This window comes from Haemaphysalis longicornis, unplaced genomic scaffold (assembly GCF_048455015.1).
Source record: "Haemaphysalis longicornis isolate Haplotype H1 unplaced genomic scaffold, Haemaphysalis longicornis Haplotype H1 scaffold_1, whole genome shotgun sequence".
Lineage (NCBI taxonomy): Eukaryota > Metazoa > Arthropoda > Arachnida > Ixodida > Ixodidae > Haemaphysalis > Haemaphysalis longicornis.
The window spans coordinates 132,411,338-132,428,713 of NW_027526203.1; the positions used below are offsets into that span (position 1 = coordinate 132,411,338).

Here is a 17,376-nt window from a genome sequence, read left to right on the forward strand (position 1 = left end):
TATTGCGGATTTGGAATGTACAAAATGTCTAAAGTCTAGATTAAATGGTAAAAAAATATCAGGAACAGTATTTTAGGGTCAGCATCACTTAGAACTGAAAAATGTTCAATAGTATTTCAGAGTGTGGTATTCCTTGAAACACGGGTCTACGCACAGTGCCTTATCGCAGTCTGCACGCATAAAGTGCGTGTCCGAAAATGAGCTGCCTTCTTCCGAAGAAAGACTGTCATCCGATTCAGACTCGGTGAAAGGAGCAAACTCAGAGTTAGAAGAGTCATCGCGGTCGGTGTCATCAGAACGGGCAGTTCGTTGGGCCATATTGCCGCTTTGCCGTGCATCTGAAGAACTCGAAGGCAACTCAGTAAACGAGGAGAGCGAGAATAACTCGTGCGCGCAGGTGATAAACAAGCTAATAGCAGCGCCAATATAGATAGAAATCAACTTCCGCCGCCCCCGCAACGGAGTCTCCGAGTAGGTTACTTCTGTTCCAAGCAAGAAGGGCAAGAATACCCAGTGAGCGTGGGTAATAAACAAGATAAGTGCAGCGCCAATATAGATCGAAATCAACTTCCGCCGCTCCTGATAGCGAGCGCCGATCAAGTTTCGCGCGCCCCCGATGCGATCACGTGGCGAAACTGAAACCACGAAACGCGTTGACACGTACAGCCGCCGTAACGCGCCGAAGCCAGAGAGTTCTGTTTTTCACCGCAAGAAGGTAGCACAATCAAATTTCAAACACTTCTGGTAAGTCCCAGGAGGTGGCAGCACCTCCCAGGGAGCATGCATCGTTAATATGGCGCGAAATTTCAAACGGATGCTCGAAAACATACCCGTACGGCAAAGACCTTGCGGGACGGAAAACCGCCGCAGTACACGTACGGCAAAAACCCTTAAAGGGTTAATTCGTCTCTTTGGCCTTATATTGGTAGGGATATATTTCTTTTTCTTTTTTTGGCTCTCCAAACTGCGCCCCTGCCTTATAATCGTGACAGTTGTATAATTGAATAAATATGGCAGAACTGTGCACCCTTGATATACAAACTACGTATAGCTGTTTCGTTGCATGATATCGGCAAATGGGTAAAAAAAAAAAATGCAGTTACAGTTTCACTTGTAAACTGTTTATGCTGCCTCGTGAACTGTCACTCTTGCCAGTATTCTTGTTCAAGCTGGCTGACGTCTGCCTCACATATCCTGCAATGTGAATGACGCAAACGTGAACTTCCCGACTTGACGAGATAAAAGAGTAAAAGCTTAAATAGGAGTTCACAGCATGAACACGTTTATCGAAGAAACATTGAGTAGTCTGAAATACAAACCAACCCGTCTTTTACTCTCCAAGCGCAAAAAAAAAAGAGCGAGAAACGGTGATAAAGCACGTCGCCGAGTTCCACCATCACGCAGTTCGACTGCTTTCCTACAATAAACATTGCTGCTAAAGTTGTTTCGTCAACTGGGCACGCTCACCTATGGCTTACTGCACAAGCGTTCAACAGTAAGTTGGCAGTTAAAGCTCTGAGTAGATTACAATTTACGAAAACAAAACTGGAGTGCAGGACTACACATACAGAGCAGCGGTTTTTATGCTGATTTTTTCAGCCACGCACACTCTTTGCTTCTGTGGTCGAGTGGGCAGTAGCATCCTTGATAAACTGCACTGGTACACACCATGGCACACCGGTGCACCCTTTCATTGTCAATAAATTGCATCAGTGCACACTGTCTACCCTGAATAAACAGGGGCACACTGTCGCGAAGCAATTTTTGGTTGCCCCATCACACTGAAGTGTAATCCCAAGATGCATCGCGAATGACGTCGGGGAAGTGGCTTCCTCCGCCGTCTGCTGCAGCGACGGTGCATTGGTGCATTCGTGTGAAGACAGAAATGGCTGAATATTGCTGCTTACAGGGATGAGTTGCTCGCGAATTCATCAGGCCGCGATGCGACGGGCTCAGAACGGGCGCTAATAATGGCCAGAGATGGAAAATCAGCACATAAACATTATGTGCGATCCAGGAATATAGCTTATTAAAACAAAGGCTGCATGGCCAGCCAGCAGGAGTAATTATTGGAGCTTTGCATTCATTTTGTTTCATTGAATTACCACGCACACTCACTGCAGTGCCTAGACCTTGAAGGGCTGACATGCTTTGCCGCAGCAGAAGGGCGGAAGCACTCGCATTGTTATCCATGCTCTCGGAAGATGACAAGCAGCTCGTAGGTGGCTGTTAAGTAGAAGAGTAGAAGCGCATTGCGGCGCATGTGAGAGGGATATAGCTTGTGTGTACATATAGTATATCTTCATTGGCTTTTAACAAATGGTTCACAGTAGCACTGTCTCGTATTACGCTGTTTTATTAGCACTTGCCAACGTTTTCATGAGTTGCTCTCATAGCCCAAGAGATGGCGCTTGGGTAGAGCCGTTCAATTCATCCTCGATCAACGCTCCGTGCCGGTGCGCACCGTCGTGGAGCACTGTGCACACGCCGGTTTTTTTGGGGCAACCCCGGGGAATGTTTATCCAGGACACTATAATGTAACGGACTCCAATGCATTGCATGTGGTCCCGGTGGCCGCAAGTTCGAACCACCGGCAGGGCAACTTCAACTTTTCTTTCTTTTTTTTCTTTCTTCGTTTCTTTTTTTTTTTTTTTTTCGGCTTTGGTTTTTCTGATACGACAAGAATAAGATTCAGAAGAGAATTCGGCAAGAGCACATTAACCTTCAGAAGGAAACCAGCGTGCAAAGGGTCAGTGGGTCCGAGTTCTGCTACAATAGCTTTCAGAATTGCCCATAATGGGGATAGAAAACTGTTTATGGCAACCAATATAGTATATTCAAAACATCGGGTTTACCGCTGTACAAAATATTAATATACACGAAAAGGGTTTTACTCCCGAATTTTTTCAACATGACATCACTGCTAGCTGTGCTGCTGACCAATGGTGTCGCATGGTCACTTGAGAAGCACCTCAAAACGAGCATTTCAAAGGCGTCTCCTAAATTCCATAAGCAATGACCCCATTAGAAGCACCTCCTTTGTGCTTTCCCTTAGCTACGTCAGTCGCGCCCAACCGGTGCCACGTGGGAAAGCCTGACCTCGCTGGGGACGAAGTGGTGGTCAATCACAGGTGCTCAAAAGCAAACAGTACATCCATGCCAAACTAGTTTGAACTTGTTGTAAAGAATACATTTTCTCAGGTGCTTTTAATGGGGTATTTCTCGCTTTCAACAAGGCATAATTTCATAATGCTCAGTTCACTGAAACGACTGCGTCTTCGCATTTACGGACTTCATAATACTTTGAAAACATATTTCGAATAATGCCATTTAATTTGAAGCCGAATCGAAGTTTGCATTATTCACTCCGATATTCGGAAGTTTCAAATATTGGCACACCCCTACCTAATACAATCATCACGAATAAATACTTTTTGTGGACAATTGCTTTTCTGCCTGTATTTTCTTTTTTGCTGGAAAATGCAATTTTAAGTGCGAATGCACTTTATAAGCGACCCCAAACCTGCCACCGCCGGCGGCGCCGTCCGTCCGCAGTCCTCCTCTCTATATAAAAAAAAAAACAGCATCCGGCGCCAGGTTTCGATCCGAGGACTTTGCGGCCGCAGCGCAACGCTCTACCGACTAAGCCACGGACGCTTCGCTGATATCAGTGTTAGTAACGCGCCTTATATCTTTAACGCATTCAAACTACGTCGTCAGCGGCGTGCGTTGGCGACTCAGCGGCGTTATAGCGGCTTGATAACTGCGTGGTGTACACGTGATACTACAAACCCGATGGAAGAGATGGAAGAGAAGGCGGCGAGGCGGTGGGCTGCGGGGGCCGAGCGCAAGCGGGCCGACAACCGTGCATTCGCACTTTCACATTCTCCCCCTCGGGGAAATGCGGGGGAATTTTTTTTCTTTATCTTCACATGTATTCAGATAACGAGTGTGAGCGGTTATCAAATTTCTTTTTAATCATGGGTGAGGAGCACTGTGCCAGAGAAGATGCAATAAAACCACACTGCTGTACAGCAAGGCACGTGTGGTGAGCTGAGTAGTACTTGCTATCTCATCCCCTTCAAGGCAGCATCTGACCTCAATGACAGGACAGTGGGAGTTCAAGACTGAACCCCCAAACTCGTCTATATTTGTTCTTTTGGCAATAAGCCGGCTAGTAGGCAGGAGGTTGCAATGATGGCTATGGCAAAAGCTCGCATTGCGGTGAAGCTGCATTTCAGGGCAAGTTTTTGCACTTTGCCTGCCACCCAACTCTACTCCTAAAGGGGCCCTGAAATACCCTTCGCTGATATTCATACTATAACCAAATAAAGCAATGCATTGGCAATCACCTCCTTCACAAATTTTGTTAAAGCAATGAGTACCTGCCCAGATATTGTCAATCGAAAACTGCGCACTGTCGCCGTGGCGCATTTCCTGCTCTTTTAACCATTCTCCCCGCTGTTGACGGCACACAAGCGTTCACCCCCATGACTCTTCGCTCCTCAGAGCTGACCATTTCTCAGAGCTGACCAACCATTTCCGGTTTTGCACTCTGCTGTGACTGCACGTTGCGGTGGCACGTCAAAACGACCGTTTAAAGCGTTTAGGAATGCTTTATCAGCCGCACGGGGAGGATCATAAGCGTCTTGTTCTCTTTCATGCAGTGCACACACTGTTTCTGAAAGCTCTGTGTCACGTGTCGCCCCACCGGTGCGGAGACTTGTTCTAAGGTGTTGTGGTAATTCCTGCCAGCGGCATGACAAAAAGGCATTCTAAAGTGGCAGAGAACCCGCGTACGGAACGTGCCGGCTTGGACCACTTCATCAGTCATAGTGAACAGCCTTCGTGGGCAGGCACAGAGCAAACCAGCCGCACACAAGCAGGGTGCACGCGTGTTTTCACAAGCTGCCCCCATGTCTCATAATGGGAAGCGTGGTAATAGAGTAAAAAAGGGAAACAGACAAACAAGATAGCACGTAAGCGTGCTGCAGGAAGCGCTGATTAATCAAAGGTGCCACTGCAACTCGGTAAGCAGACGACACTTCTCTTCACCGGAAGTGCGAGAAAAAAGCCGTACAATAGCAGGACGTCTGCTTTGTGACACATATGGGACAATCGATGCAGTACATGTGTTAAAATGGCGGTGTCCAAAAACACGCAGGAAAGGGTGGGAGAGGGGTAACAAACCTTGCAACGAAAGTGTGAGCTTTTTGCTGCACGTAAAAAAGTTATACTTGGCCACCCAATCCAACAAATGAGCTTGTTCATTTAGTGTTTTTTTTTTTGGGAACCCTTTAAAGGAGCCATGAAGACAAAATAAAAGTTGGGCTTATTATAAAGACTGCTTAGTCCCCATAACAATGATATGAATATCATCCCAATCTTCGAACAAATAACGGAGATATTAAAGAAAACGTGTGAAGCAGTAGCGACCCCCTAGCCAATTTCCTGCAAGTTTTCTATGACGTCACGGAACCTTGTTTGCGCGATTGGCGGCTGCCTAAGTGACCTGTCGCGATGACACATGACTCGACGTCTGTAATGGGGCCTCTACTTTCATTTGACCGCATCACTTGAATGCTAACGTGCAGTTAACGCACTGAAAATGATGTTTTATTGTTGGGCCATATGACGTCACGCTTGCTCATAACACGTCACTGTGGCGCAAAATTTGAAAGTTGTTAAATACTTCTTGCTTTTTTTCGTTAAAAAAACATCTTTTGGGGCTGTACTGGAGCTGAGTGAGATACTGAATCCTAGTTCTTTCAAATTAAACGAAGTTGTATTTTCTCTTCATGGCTCCTTTAAGATTCGCAAGAATGCCCAAACACACTGCGATGAATTGAAGTGAGAGACACGAGGGATAAAAACACCTGCCCAGTGGCAGTACACTCACTTTGTCTTGCTGGCGAGTTTTTCAACAGAAACGTTGTTGAAGGCTGTCAAGCTTTGCTGATCTAGTTTTCCGGGAAGGCACCGTCGGGCAACTGAAATGGTGCAACAGGGAAGTTGGCCAGGGCTCTTTGGTGCACAAACCTCCCGGACTGGCATCGATTGAGGGGAGGAATTCAAGGGTATACGTGACAAGCAAGCTGGCAGAGATCAGTTGGCAGGGCATGCACCAGACCCTTGTCATGTTCCATGCTGGACGTTGCAATAGACCCCAACCCCAGTGACAGCTACCCTAAAGAATTTGGACAATGGCAGGTCAGAATGGCCCTAGAAGGTACCTTCCCACATGAACCCTTGCAAGATGCCAGCTCTCCTGGCTGCTTAAAGGGGCCATGCAGACAAAACACAACTTTGGTTCATTCGAAAAATTGCCTCGTTAGAATCATACCGACACCACTTTTAACGTAAACTTCGCTCAACTAAACTACATAATTTGGAGAAAAGGGAATGGCCATGTGACCCACTAGATCATTTCCTGCAACAGAACCTATGATGTCATACACGCCAGCTCTGCGATTGGCTGAGGCCAGCAAAAGCACATGCAAATTAGGAAGGGCTTATAAGCTTGCTGAACGAACAATTTGCGCTTACATTTCGGGAACATTCTTTTTATAGCAGTAAGAATGGTGGGGTAAACAGTGGAAGTTACGAAAGTACATGACGTACCCATGCGTACAGCTGTTGGTACTGCGCGCACTATGCTTGTTTTAGCTCCACCGCACTGCGGTGCTATGGGATTGTCTCAGAAGACACTGGCCGAATTGCGTAAGCGACGGTGTCTTACGTGACCATATTTGTAGAGCGAACACCATGCTTCACGAAAAAATTATTTTCTACCTCAACAAAAACAAGACAGGTACAAATACGCTCAAAAACCAAGCAGAGGCAGAAAATGGCCCTTTGCGGTATGGTGGTGCCATCTAGGTTGACTAACGGTAAACAAGGCTCCGCAATCAGCTGCAGAGCGGTTCCTGTGATGTCATTGCAGACGTCACAAAAACACACAATCTGGCGGGAGAATCAAAATTTTAACTTAAACTGATTAATTTCTCAGTGAATAAAGCACCGTTTACTTCCGGACAAGCACTGGGAGCACTATAAAACACGAAATCTGTTGAATAAAACAAACTTTTATTTTGTCTTCATGACTCCAAACTGAACTGAAACTGAAAAAACTGAACTTTGTCTTCATGACTCCAGTAACCCAAGGTGCTCCCCACAGTTCCTGCACGTTTCCACCCTTCTCTAGCGCTAACCCTTGTCCCACGCAGGGTGTCCAGAAGCAAGCTATTATTTTCTAGGCATGCAGAAGGCACAGATAGTACATGAGTGCCACCTATCTGAGCTGTTGGATGGCAGCTTCAACCCTCAAGGGCCTTCTGGGATATGGCTTAGCCCAACATCACCTTGGCATGTTCTGTTCTTTTCGTGAAACAAAAACTATAAATGATTGTGCGTAAACACTGACTACCGTATTTACTCGCGTAATCCTCGCACTCGCGTAATCCTCGCACCCCTAATGTGAGCCACCAAAACTTGGATTTTTTGGTTCCTCGCATAATCCTCGCACCCCCAACTTTGCAGCGGCGAAAGTTGCCCGCTCGCGAAACCCGCATGGTGCACGCGCTCTTCAACGCGCGCCCTCCCCCGCCGCCTATCCGTTCGGCGGAGAGCGCTGTGTATCCAAGGCCATCCAGGCGCCCTAACAGCCTGCATGGCTACTCCCTAACCACACGCTACTCACACTGTCCTTAAGCCGGTTTCGCGCATGTTTCGCGTGCGCGCAACTAGATGGTGTTCGCGCAGCCCGCTGTCGTGTCGTCGTGTCGCCGTCGTGGTCCCGTCGTTGAGCGGCAGCAGTCAGTGAGTCACTCGTGTCAGTGGTGGATAGCTCGCTGCCATTTTGAGAACTTTTTGATCTTTGTTTTGTGCTTGGTGCCGCTTCGCCATGGGGAAGAACGCCAGCTACATTGCCGCTTTCAAATTGAAAGCGATAGAGTACGCGATCGAACACGGCAGCCGCGCTGCAGGCAGGCACTTCGGCGTCACCGCCTTCAACGTGCGTTACTGGAGTAGGGCACGCACGTGACGCCGACGAGATAGTGCGCGCGCCAGAAAGCAAAGGCGGCAATTTCATGAACGCTGATCAACGGGAGACTGTTTACGTTGTAAATAATAAAATAAAAAGAAATAGCTGCTGTTGGCAACACTGAGCTTACATATACAAAAAACGACCGCTACATTTAGCGGGACTGGCAGAAGGCAAATTGGCAACATTGTGCACCGGATTTTTTTTTCCCCGCATAATTCTCGCACCCCTATCTTCGCATTGACTTTTCCGAAAAAAAAGTGCGAGGATTATGCGAGTAAATACGGTATTTATGATAACTTCATACAAAGGTTCAGGTGCATGGTTTCCAGTAGAAAGGATGTCATTTGCGAACTGCATGCACAGCTCAGTTTGGCCAAGCCAGCCCAGTGGCAGGGGCAGAGGCGACAGTGTCATCATTGCACGGCCACAAGACGGGCGAGCAGGGAGGCAGTGCACCACTACCATCTGCTTCCGTCCACACCCAACACGCTGGCTTACACCAAATGATAGCCGGCTGTTAACGTTGGTGCCTCGAAAAATCAAACGTATGTACCAGCGCAGTTTGTCCCTAACACACCGACAATGTGTTCACGAAATGATGGTGCACCTAGTATTTTTCTTGTGTGCAAACTTGTATTTTCTGAGGGCCGTTTCTCCGTTTGGCCGTTTCTCCAAGAAAACACTGAGCTAATGTTGATGAGAACGATAATTGTAGGGGGAGGAACACTTCAAAAGGTCGCAGGGGAAAAACAAAGAAGTGCGGAGCACCTAAGCTAACTGTTATGATGCGAGAATGTGCGAGCATCCCACTCATGCTGCTGAGGCAGTGGCATGAGTGCGAAACTCGTGCTGAAACCGCATGTTCCCTCATCCCCATCATCATTTTCCTCTTCTCCGTTATGGTCAAAGTTCCTCAATATAAACCAGTTTTGAAACTCCGCTTCAGAAGCTGAGGGGCTAGTGTATATGGCCTGGCACCTAGGAGGACAAAAACTGAACTTTGCTAAACATTTACTTAATAAATGACACTTGCTTTTCAAACCAGGAAACCTTAAATTTGGTAATGTTTACTTATGTTTTCAGTTTTCCCTTTTATGACTTACAGCAGCAGTCGCAAGCACTTGGGTGCTACTTCAGCTATCTGCCGACAGGCTGGTCAACTTGCCCTTGTTTTACCTCCAGGGGGACCAACCGGAAACCGGCCCTTTGGGAGTTTCGCAGCTGGTGTATATGGAGTAACTCTGGTTACGATGGCTCGAGAAAACCTTGTTACGCCTACATTTAGGCCCATCATCAGGTAGCCGTAACGTTGAGCCGATTGACGTGCCAATTGCAAAGCTTGTCAAGCTGCAAGTGCTGGTTGACAACGCAGGCCTCAAAGCTCGTGGCGCAAGGCCTGACACCAGGCCTGCACACGCCTCCCGCTCTGGTGCCGGCCAAATGACGCCCCATGAGAATGCCGGTCTCGCACCTCAGGGTCGCCAGTTTTGGGGCAGCCGGTTGCTTAACCTTGCGTTTCACATGGCTAAACTTCACCGCTCATGAGAAATAAGCAGACAACCCTGCCAATCACGTGGCATCCTGTGGTCATGTGCACTCAATAGCCAACCGCACATTTCTAGCCTTCAATATTGCATAGTCACGTGTAACTATAATTAGCCAAACAAATCACTCATAGAGGGAAACCGATAATGGAAAGGCAGTCTTTTTCATAAAGCAAAATTGCAGTGATCATGCACGTAGAACAAGCGCTACAGTCGTCAAAAAAAAATGTCATTTCCTAAACTTCCGATCAATTCAGATACTCAGGCGGAAATGCCTTACTGGTTTCTTATGGGTTTCACCTAGACCCAATTAGTATCTGGCCTGATCTGCATATGGTTTCATTTGGTCCCAGTTACAGGGTAACTGGTTTCAAGATTGGTCCCTGTTGCAATATGTCCTCAGGTCTGCTAGTGGTTTCATGTCGTCCCAGTGACTGCACGGATAATTGCTTTCAACTGGTCCCAGATGCCAGGTTATTGTTTTAAATTAAATTTTTAAGTCACATATGCCATGTAGCTGATTTGTACATGGGATAAAATTGTTCTAGTTGCAGCTACTGGTTCACTGTGAAATAGCCTCTCACATATTTACGCTATCCTTAATGACTGGGTTCTATCTTGCGAACTCTCCTCATATGAATAAGCAATTACATAGTTCTTGAGGAGTTCTTGGGCCCTCATTCTCAACCAACTCTAAATTTGATTGGGTAGTACTATGTCAATTAACAGACATGCTTTTTAACAAGGACAGAGAGTTTCAGTAGCGTTATACAATGATCATGCAACTTTAGCAAGCTTAAATAGTTGCATGTGAAACAAGCATTTTATGTAAGAAAAAAGCTGTTTGATTACATATTTCAATTTTAAGAGCATTGGGAAAATACTAATTAAGCCTGCTTTGTCCTGAGCAGCTCAAAATGATAATTTAAATAAAGTTCATGCAGCTAATAAAATATTTGGGTATATTATTTTGGTACCGCAGTTATATAACTTTAAGTTATTCTGGTAACTAGTTAATACTTGGCCAACGTAATAGTGCAAATTAGCACAGATGTAGGATTATCATCTTTATGAGTGTCTAGATATCGCAGGGCAGATGCCAGGGAGAAAGAAATGTTTCAATAATCTCATAACGCCACTGGCAACATTGTCCTAACGAAGTTGTTTTTGAAGTCAAGCCAAGCCAGGCTAAGCCAATTTTATAGTTAAAATGGCGGCAAAGCAAAGCACAACCATCACAACTGCGCCAAACGTCAGGCTAACTGGTAAAAAATGAGTGCAAGTTGATCCGTACCTCAGACAAGTGATTTGCATCTATAGCAATAATTCATTCATGGTCTTGCTGCATTGTGTAGTCTAGTGATAGTGGCGCTGGCTTGTTTGTAATTTTATTTTCTATGAAGACACATGAGGCTTCTTTAATGTGTTGCAAGTAGATATCGCAGATCACGTACACACTTCTCGTACGACAGGCTTGGAAGGAAACCACAAAAACTGACAATTTAAAAAACTGCAATAATGCAGCTTCTGGGAATAAGCGCGAAAAAGATGACACAGAGAAAAGAACACATAGGACGGCATGCTCCTCACCGTCCTGTGTGTTCTTTTCTATGTGTCGTCTTTCTCGCGCTTATTCCCAGAATGTATCACTTAACTTGTCCAACTTTCAATTGTGTTAAATGCAGCTTCAATGACCTGAGTGCCCTTGCACTATTCTTCTCACCACTATGGTGATGGCACACTGGCAAATGGACATGGTTGGCTGGGCTGCAAACATGTGGAACCAGTATCATCTGTGTGTCACTCAAAATGTGAGTATCGGCCAGTAGTACTGGGCGAAAGCCACAATTTCAAAGCATGATGAGGTAGCACCAAACAACGTTACACGCCCTGAAGCCTCAAGATACATAAAATGGTCGTGCGGGCTGAGCAATCAAGTAGAGCGTGTCATAAGAAGGTGCAGTTCCCCGCACGCACTGACCGCTGCTGCTCTTGAGGTAGTAGCTGGCACACTTCTGGTCAGGCCCGGTCAGATCAGCAACGGTCACCGTCTTGTTTAACGGGTCCACATGGTACTGGCAGATGAGCTTCTGCCGCACTTCCTCCTCGTTTTTGCCACTCGCCACAAAGGTCTCGTTGGGGCACTGCGACACGCACACCTGCCCGGGGGAGCAGCAACGAGCTCATGAACTGGCAGCAAAACTGGCAGAAACACTGGCGGAAGGGCACCACCCTCCCGCATGAGGCTCCAACAGTAACGGTGCCAACAGTGTGGCAGAGGAGGAGCCGTGTTGGCACTAGCTCAGGCAGAAACGGGAAGCGCCACCAGAATGAAAATGAATTGACATTACAAAACTGTTTGTCTGCCTGAGGCAACGGGAACAAACAACGGGTGAAGGGAAAATAAGACGCACCACATGAACATATAGAACTAGACTGTCCTGACTTGGCTCGTGCACTCGTGTGCATTTAGCCAATACCGGGCAGTGGTGATGGATTCTATCCAATGACAGATGGTACACAAGACAGAAGAGACAAACACAAACAGTGCAGGTGCTTGTCTCTCCTTGCTTGTGCCCCATCAGTCGCGCTGTTTTCTTCCCTCCGATCGTGTACCAAGCAGCCCAAGTTTCAAAACTTTCGAAACTCGGTTTCTTCTTTTGACAACCTGACACGCAGCACACTCGCACATTGATGATCAGGCACTGTCATCATGGTGCATACTTCCAAAATTGGTCTTTATATTTGATTTCTGTGCTCTGCTAATAATGCCTTTGTGTTTCCAAACAAAGGGGAGAAATTGCATATCTTGCAATGATAAGTTGCCTCGGGCTTGTAACAAGTCAGAGTAATTCTAGTCTATTCCCTTGCCATGCAACAGACCATACATTAGGCAGACAGAGTGGTGCCAGAATGTAACCCCAAGAGAAAATATTTGAACTGGTCTTTGCTGATTTCTCCTGGTCCCAGCTGGGATGCTGCTGGTCCCAACTGGGCTGCTATGGGTCCAAACTGGGCTTCAGTTGGGACCAGCAAGGCTTAGTGGGGACCACCAGGGCTACTGCTGGGAGTTGGTCCCAGGGTGTCTTGGTACTCAGCTGGTCTCTGCTATAATGGCCTGCTGGAACAAGCAAGTCATTAGCAGAACCCAGCTGGGACCAACTACCAACTTCCCTACACTGGCAAAAAGCATGACCCAGGAAGAGGGCACAAAAACTTGGCAGCCTCTTGTGCCATGTTTTTGCACCATTTCTAGACATACCGTTCTTGTTGCTCATATGCCAAGTAAGAGCGGGCTTTATTCGTATTGCTATAGGTGTAAAGTTGAGGTGTAGTTTATGCCGATAGCAACGCGAATAAAGCCCAGCTCTAGCTTGGCGATATGAGCAACAAGAACGGTATGCCGAAAAATAGCACAAAAACATGACACAACAGACTGCTGTATTTGTGCCCTCTTCTTGGGTCATGCTTTTTGTGCTATGCCTTATGTACTAACTCGCCCAATCGTCTGTTCTAACCAAAACAGACATTTCACCCCAACTGAAAAAATCAGCCATGCTGCAATCTACACTTTTGACTTTCATAACGCCGCCAAGTAGGAGTGCACCTAAAAGCTGTCACTTGTATAATGAACCTGAATTGCAGCTTCAAGCTATGAACCAGGTAATCTACTTTGGACCCAGTTTACATTACTATATTTAGTTTTATGTTGCTAGCAATGCTGGCAGCATCTTTTTAACAAGCCTGCCACAAAGTCAACTGAAGCCATGCCAAGCTAGTTGTTCCATTGCCAATATGGCGGGAATTAGAAAGTGTGGTGAAATATTTTCTTTCTTCCATGGGAGAAACCAAGTGTTTCCGCAAGACAAACACTGTGGAAAGTGTGCATCATGTAGCCCAACTCGACATCAAATGGGTCTGCATCATGTCATCAAGAGTTGTTGAACACTTTTTCTGCGCCCGTCTAACTTTTGAGAACGTACGGTAACTCGGCCGCATTTCGTCCGATTGTGGCGTGGCAGGACTCACCACTTCGGATGTCTTCGTTAGAGAACGTGTGTTCTCTTACGCTGTGTACTGAACGCCTGACAACAAAAGACGCTACTTTCATCGCTTGCTGTACAAAGGTAAATTCCATTTTAATGTAAATTCATAATGATAATGATATTCGATGGCCATTGTATAAGAATTTTTTCTAGGGAGTTCAAGATGCCGGAGAATTACGTCGCTGTAAAAATGTCAGGTGAAGAGTGCCATGGCTGCAACATTTGCTGGCCAATAAAATGTATTCGAGTATATCTGTGTATGACATGCTGTTGTGCTGAAGGCACTGGAAATATTGGTTTTACCCACAAAGGGCCTAATTCTAGCTGGGACCAACACAACATTCCCAGCTGGGCCTTTGGCCATAAACCAGCACAATATTTTCTCTTGGGACATTCAGGTGAGCACCACTATAACTGCAATTGGTTAACAATTGAGTGATTGATTGATTGCAGGGTTTAAAGGAGTACTGACACGAAAATTTTACGTTCCACTTTTATTGCTTTTATCGATGCTGAATGGTCTGGTGAACCCGAAACAGTACTTAAATACTTCAGCGCGCGATAATTACATTGAACGTCCTGAAAATTGTTTGTTTCAAATTCCCACGCTCTCATCCCAAAAGGCACACATGACAGAATCCCGGCATGACCTCACCGCTTTGTACGGACGTCAAAACACTGCGAAGGTCGGTGGGGCGTTGTTTCGACCGCACCGCCACCGGAGCTGAACGGCTGAGCTACCTGAAGGTGCTAGGCCTACCACTGCGGTGGAAATCCGATGACCGCTTTCAATAAAAGTCCTGATGGCGACTTCTATTGCAATTCCGGGCTATATTATCACTTCCTTTCCCGTGTGTGGAACTTTATTTTTGCCAACAGTGCCTTTCTGGACAGCGGTTATGCCTGTAGCTCAGGCTACGTGCACCCGTTCATGAATGCGCCGGCGCCCGCTCGCGTGAAGTGACGCACGAGTTTTTGACGAGCGCTGGCCGCGTCACTTCTTTTGGCTACCACGGGGTGATGTCACGCTGATGTCCATTTACTGAGTGCCGCTACACGTGCTGCTCTGTCGGCGCGATAAACGAGATCCAATTAAAGTATGTTCTTCGCATCGCAGGCCGTTCATATTTCAGCCAGGGTATTCTGTTGAGTAAAGGAAGCGAACTGGGCAAAAATATTAACGCCGAAAATTGGTGTCAGTACTCCTTTAATGCGCCGACGCAACGCAGGTGATGAGGCACGCCGTAGTTGAGGGGTCTGAATTAATTCTGACAACCTGGGGATATTTAAAGTGCGCCAAAATCTCATACACACGGGCGTTTCTGCTTTTCGCCTCCATCAGAAAAGCGGCTGCCGAGGCCGGGAATCAAACCCGCATCCTCGTGCTCAGCAGCACAACACCTCAGCCACTGAGCCACTGTGGCGGGTGCGATTGGATAACACAAATTTTCTTTCATTTACCAAAATAACTAAGCAAACTTATTTATGAAAAGGGTGAGCATTTTTTAACAATGAACTGAAAAAGAATTTATAAAATTCACTGGCTTGATTTGCAATAGGCTAAATGGTAAAATGTTCTGTTGTGAAGAACGATATTTTGTTTAGCCACTTCAATGTCTTGAATATAAGTGGGATTGCTGATTTTAAATTCCCATTCAGGGCGAGTGGGCACGGTGGTAGAGTTGGTAGCACGTGGTGCTGGTAACAGAACAGGTACATATGGTGCTGGGGCAAAGTAAATATGTGTGCAATGAAGTTATCAGGTTTTGCTACACCCGGTGGGCAGCAGTGAACCTAGTGAAGTGCTGAGGTCCTAAAATTTCCCAACCATAAAATATATGCGCACATTTCTTTACGTGTACAGGTATCTTATGCGCAACACTGCTGAGGCTATTCAATGGCTATCAATCTCAGTCCATATAAATTACTACAACTCCACATCTGATCAGTAAAGGAATTTTTTTTTTTATATCAGTAAAGGAATCCATTGGAGCCAACATGTATCCGACCAACACAACAAATACGTGGGTACTTGGCTACAAGACCAATACATACAAGTCTAGAGGAGCAATGTATATTTTTGTGGGTTTTACACACATCCAAATGGAACTTACAGATGTAGCAAAACAACAAAGTTTAAACGGAAACAAAAACAAGGAAGACAAACGCAGGACGAGCAATGAAGTTTTATAGCAAACACAAACCCTTCAAAAACAAATAATTTACACTGTCTTGCCATCACATGATCCAGAACTCGCCCAACTGTCCATCCTTCTGAAACCGATAGGTGAACTACAGAACCAATACCTATTTCCCATACAAACAATACAAACTTACCTTTGAATCTTTGCGAAGGAAGCTATCCCACATTACTCTCGAATATTCAGCTAGTACTCTATAGAAAAGCCCTCAAGTAGCTAGGGTTGCCACCTGCCCGGTTTTGGACCGGCCCGCCCGGTTTTTTAAATAGCAGGCTGGTTGCTGGTCCATACTTAAAACCGGCCGTCATTGGCCGGTTTTTTGGCCCTCGTGCCGTGATTATGTCCGTTTTGGCGTTTTATAAGCGTCAATTCAACAACTAAGACGATAAATATGTGTCGACAAGCTGTGCAAAGACACGCGAGCAGAGAAAATACGCGGGCGAGCACGCTGCCTGAGATGGAGGGGGACAAAAGGGGGGAACAACGAAATGCTGCCGCCGCAGTCAGCAATTGCGGTCACTTTTCAGTAAAGCACATACAGAGCAATAACTAAGCTCTCAATCCCTTTCAGTAGAAAGGTTTTGTTGATTCCTCTCTAAGAAAGCGCTACAATAAATGTCACTGCATATCAAAAACATGGAGTCTTTTTTTCAACACAAATTAAACATTTTATATACCACTCCCCCCCCCCAAAGTGCCGGTTTTTTTTTTCTGGGAAAGGTGGCAACCCTACAAGTAGCATGCTCCATACAAAAGTAGTTTGTGTGCAAGTATGCAAGTACATGCCAGTCACTGCCTGTAAAGCCCACTGCCACCAGCCTACCTGTGGTGTGTGGCAGATGAGTGAAGGCAGCAGGTCCCCAGGCTTGTAGGCCCTCTTGAGGCACTTGGTGATGTCAAAGAAGAACAGGAACTGCTTGTCCCTGCACAAGAGAAGGGCTGGCACAAGGGTTGCCCCTCCACAGCACAAGAAAAACAGTGCTCCCTTCCGGAGATGACAACCGAGCATCCTTAGGCATCGTCACGGTTGCTGCCTGCCCTTCTTCACAGCCGCTCACCATTACAGCTCGGCAACTGTGCCTTGCTTCAGTAGTTTCTCACGCTGGCTTTGTTCAGCAGAGCGTGACAAGAAGGTCATCGGATGAAAGGCCTCGTTCTCTTCCCTTCCCACATTTGATTGATTGATTGATTGTAGGGTTTAGGGCACCAACGCAATGCAGGCGATGAGGCACACCGTAGTGGAGGGCTCCGGATCTATTTTGACCACCTGGGGATCTTTAACGTGTGCTGAAATCTTGAACACACGGGCGTTTTTGCTTCCTGCCCCCATCATAAAAGCTGCCACCGCAGCTGGGAATCGAACCCGCGACCTCGTGCTCAGCAGCGCAACGCCTTAGCCACTGAGCCACCACAGCGGGTTTCTCTTCACAGATTTCTCGAGTGTGTCCTTATTGGTTGAGTGAACTGAATGAACAATCTGTGCTAGGCTTCTCGATTTGAAAGGCAGTCCGTCTTGGGAGGCCAATGATGTGGGAGAG

The 17,376-nt window shown here is 46.5% G+C and overlaps 1 protein-coding gene across 6 annotated transcripts in view; it reads right to left on the bottom strand.

The window, feature by feature from the left end:
• The window catches only part of Ctl2 (Choline transporter-like 2), a 164,002-nt gene that overhangs the window by 49,098 nt on the left and 97,528 nt on the right, over nt 1–17,376 (bottom strand). For all 6 annotated transcript variants that reach the window (XM_077708674.1, XM_077708666.1, XM_077708701.1 and 3 more), the window contains exons 5-7: nt 16,662–16,761; nt 11,573–11,750; nt 5,900–5,990 (exon numbers count right to left, since the gene is read on the bottom strand). In XM_077708674.1, coding sequence (XP_077564800.1) covers nt 5,900–5,990; nt 11,573–11,750; nt 16,662–16,761 — 369 coding nt within the window. The remainder of the gene's footprint in view (nt 1–5,899; nt 5,991–11,572; nt 11,751–16,661; nt 16,762–17,376) is intronic.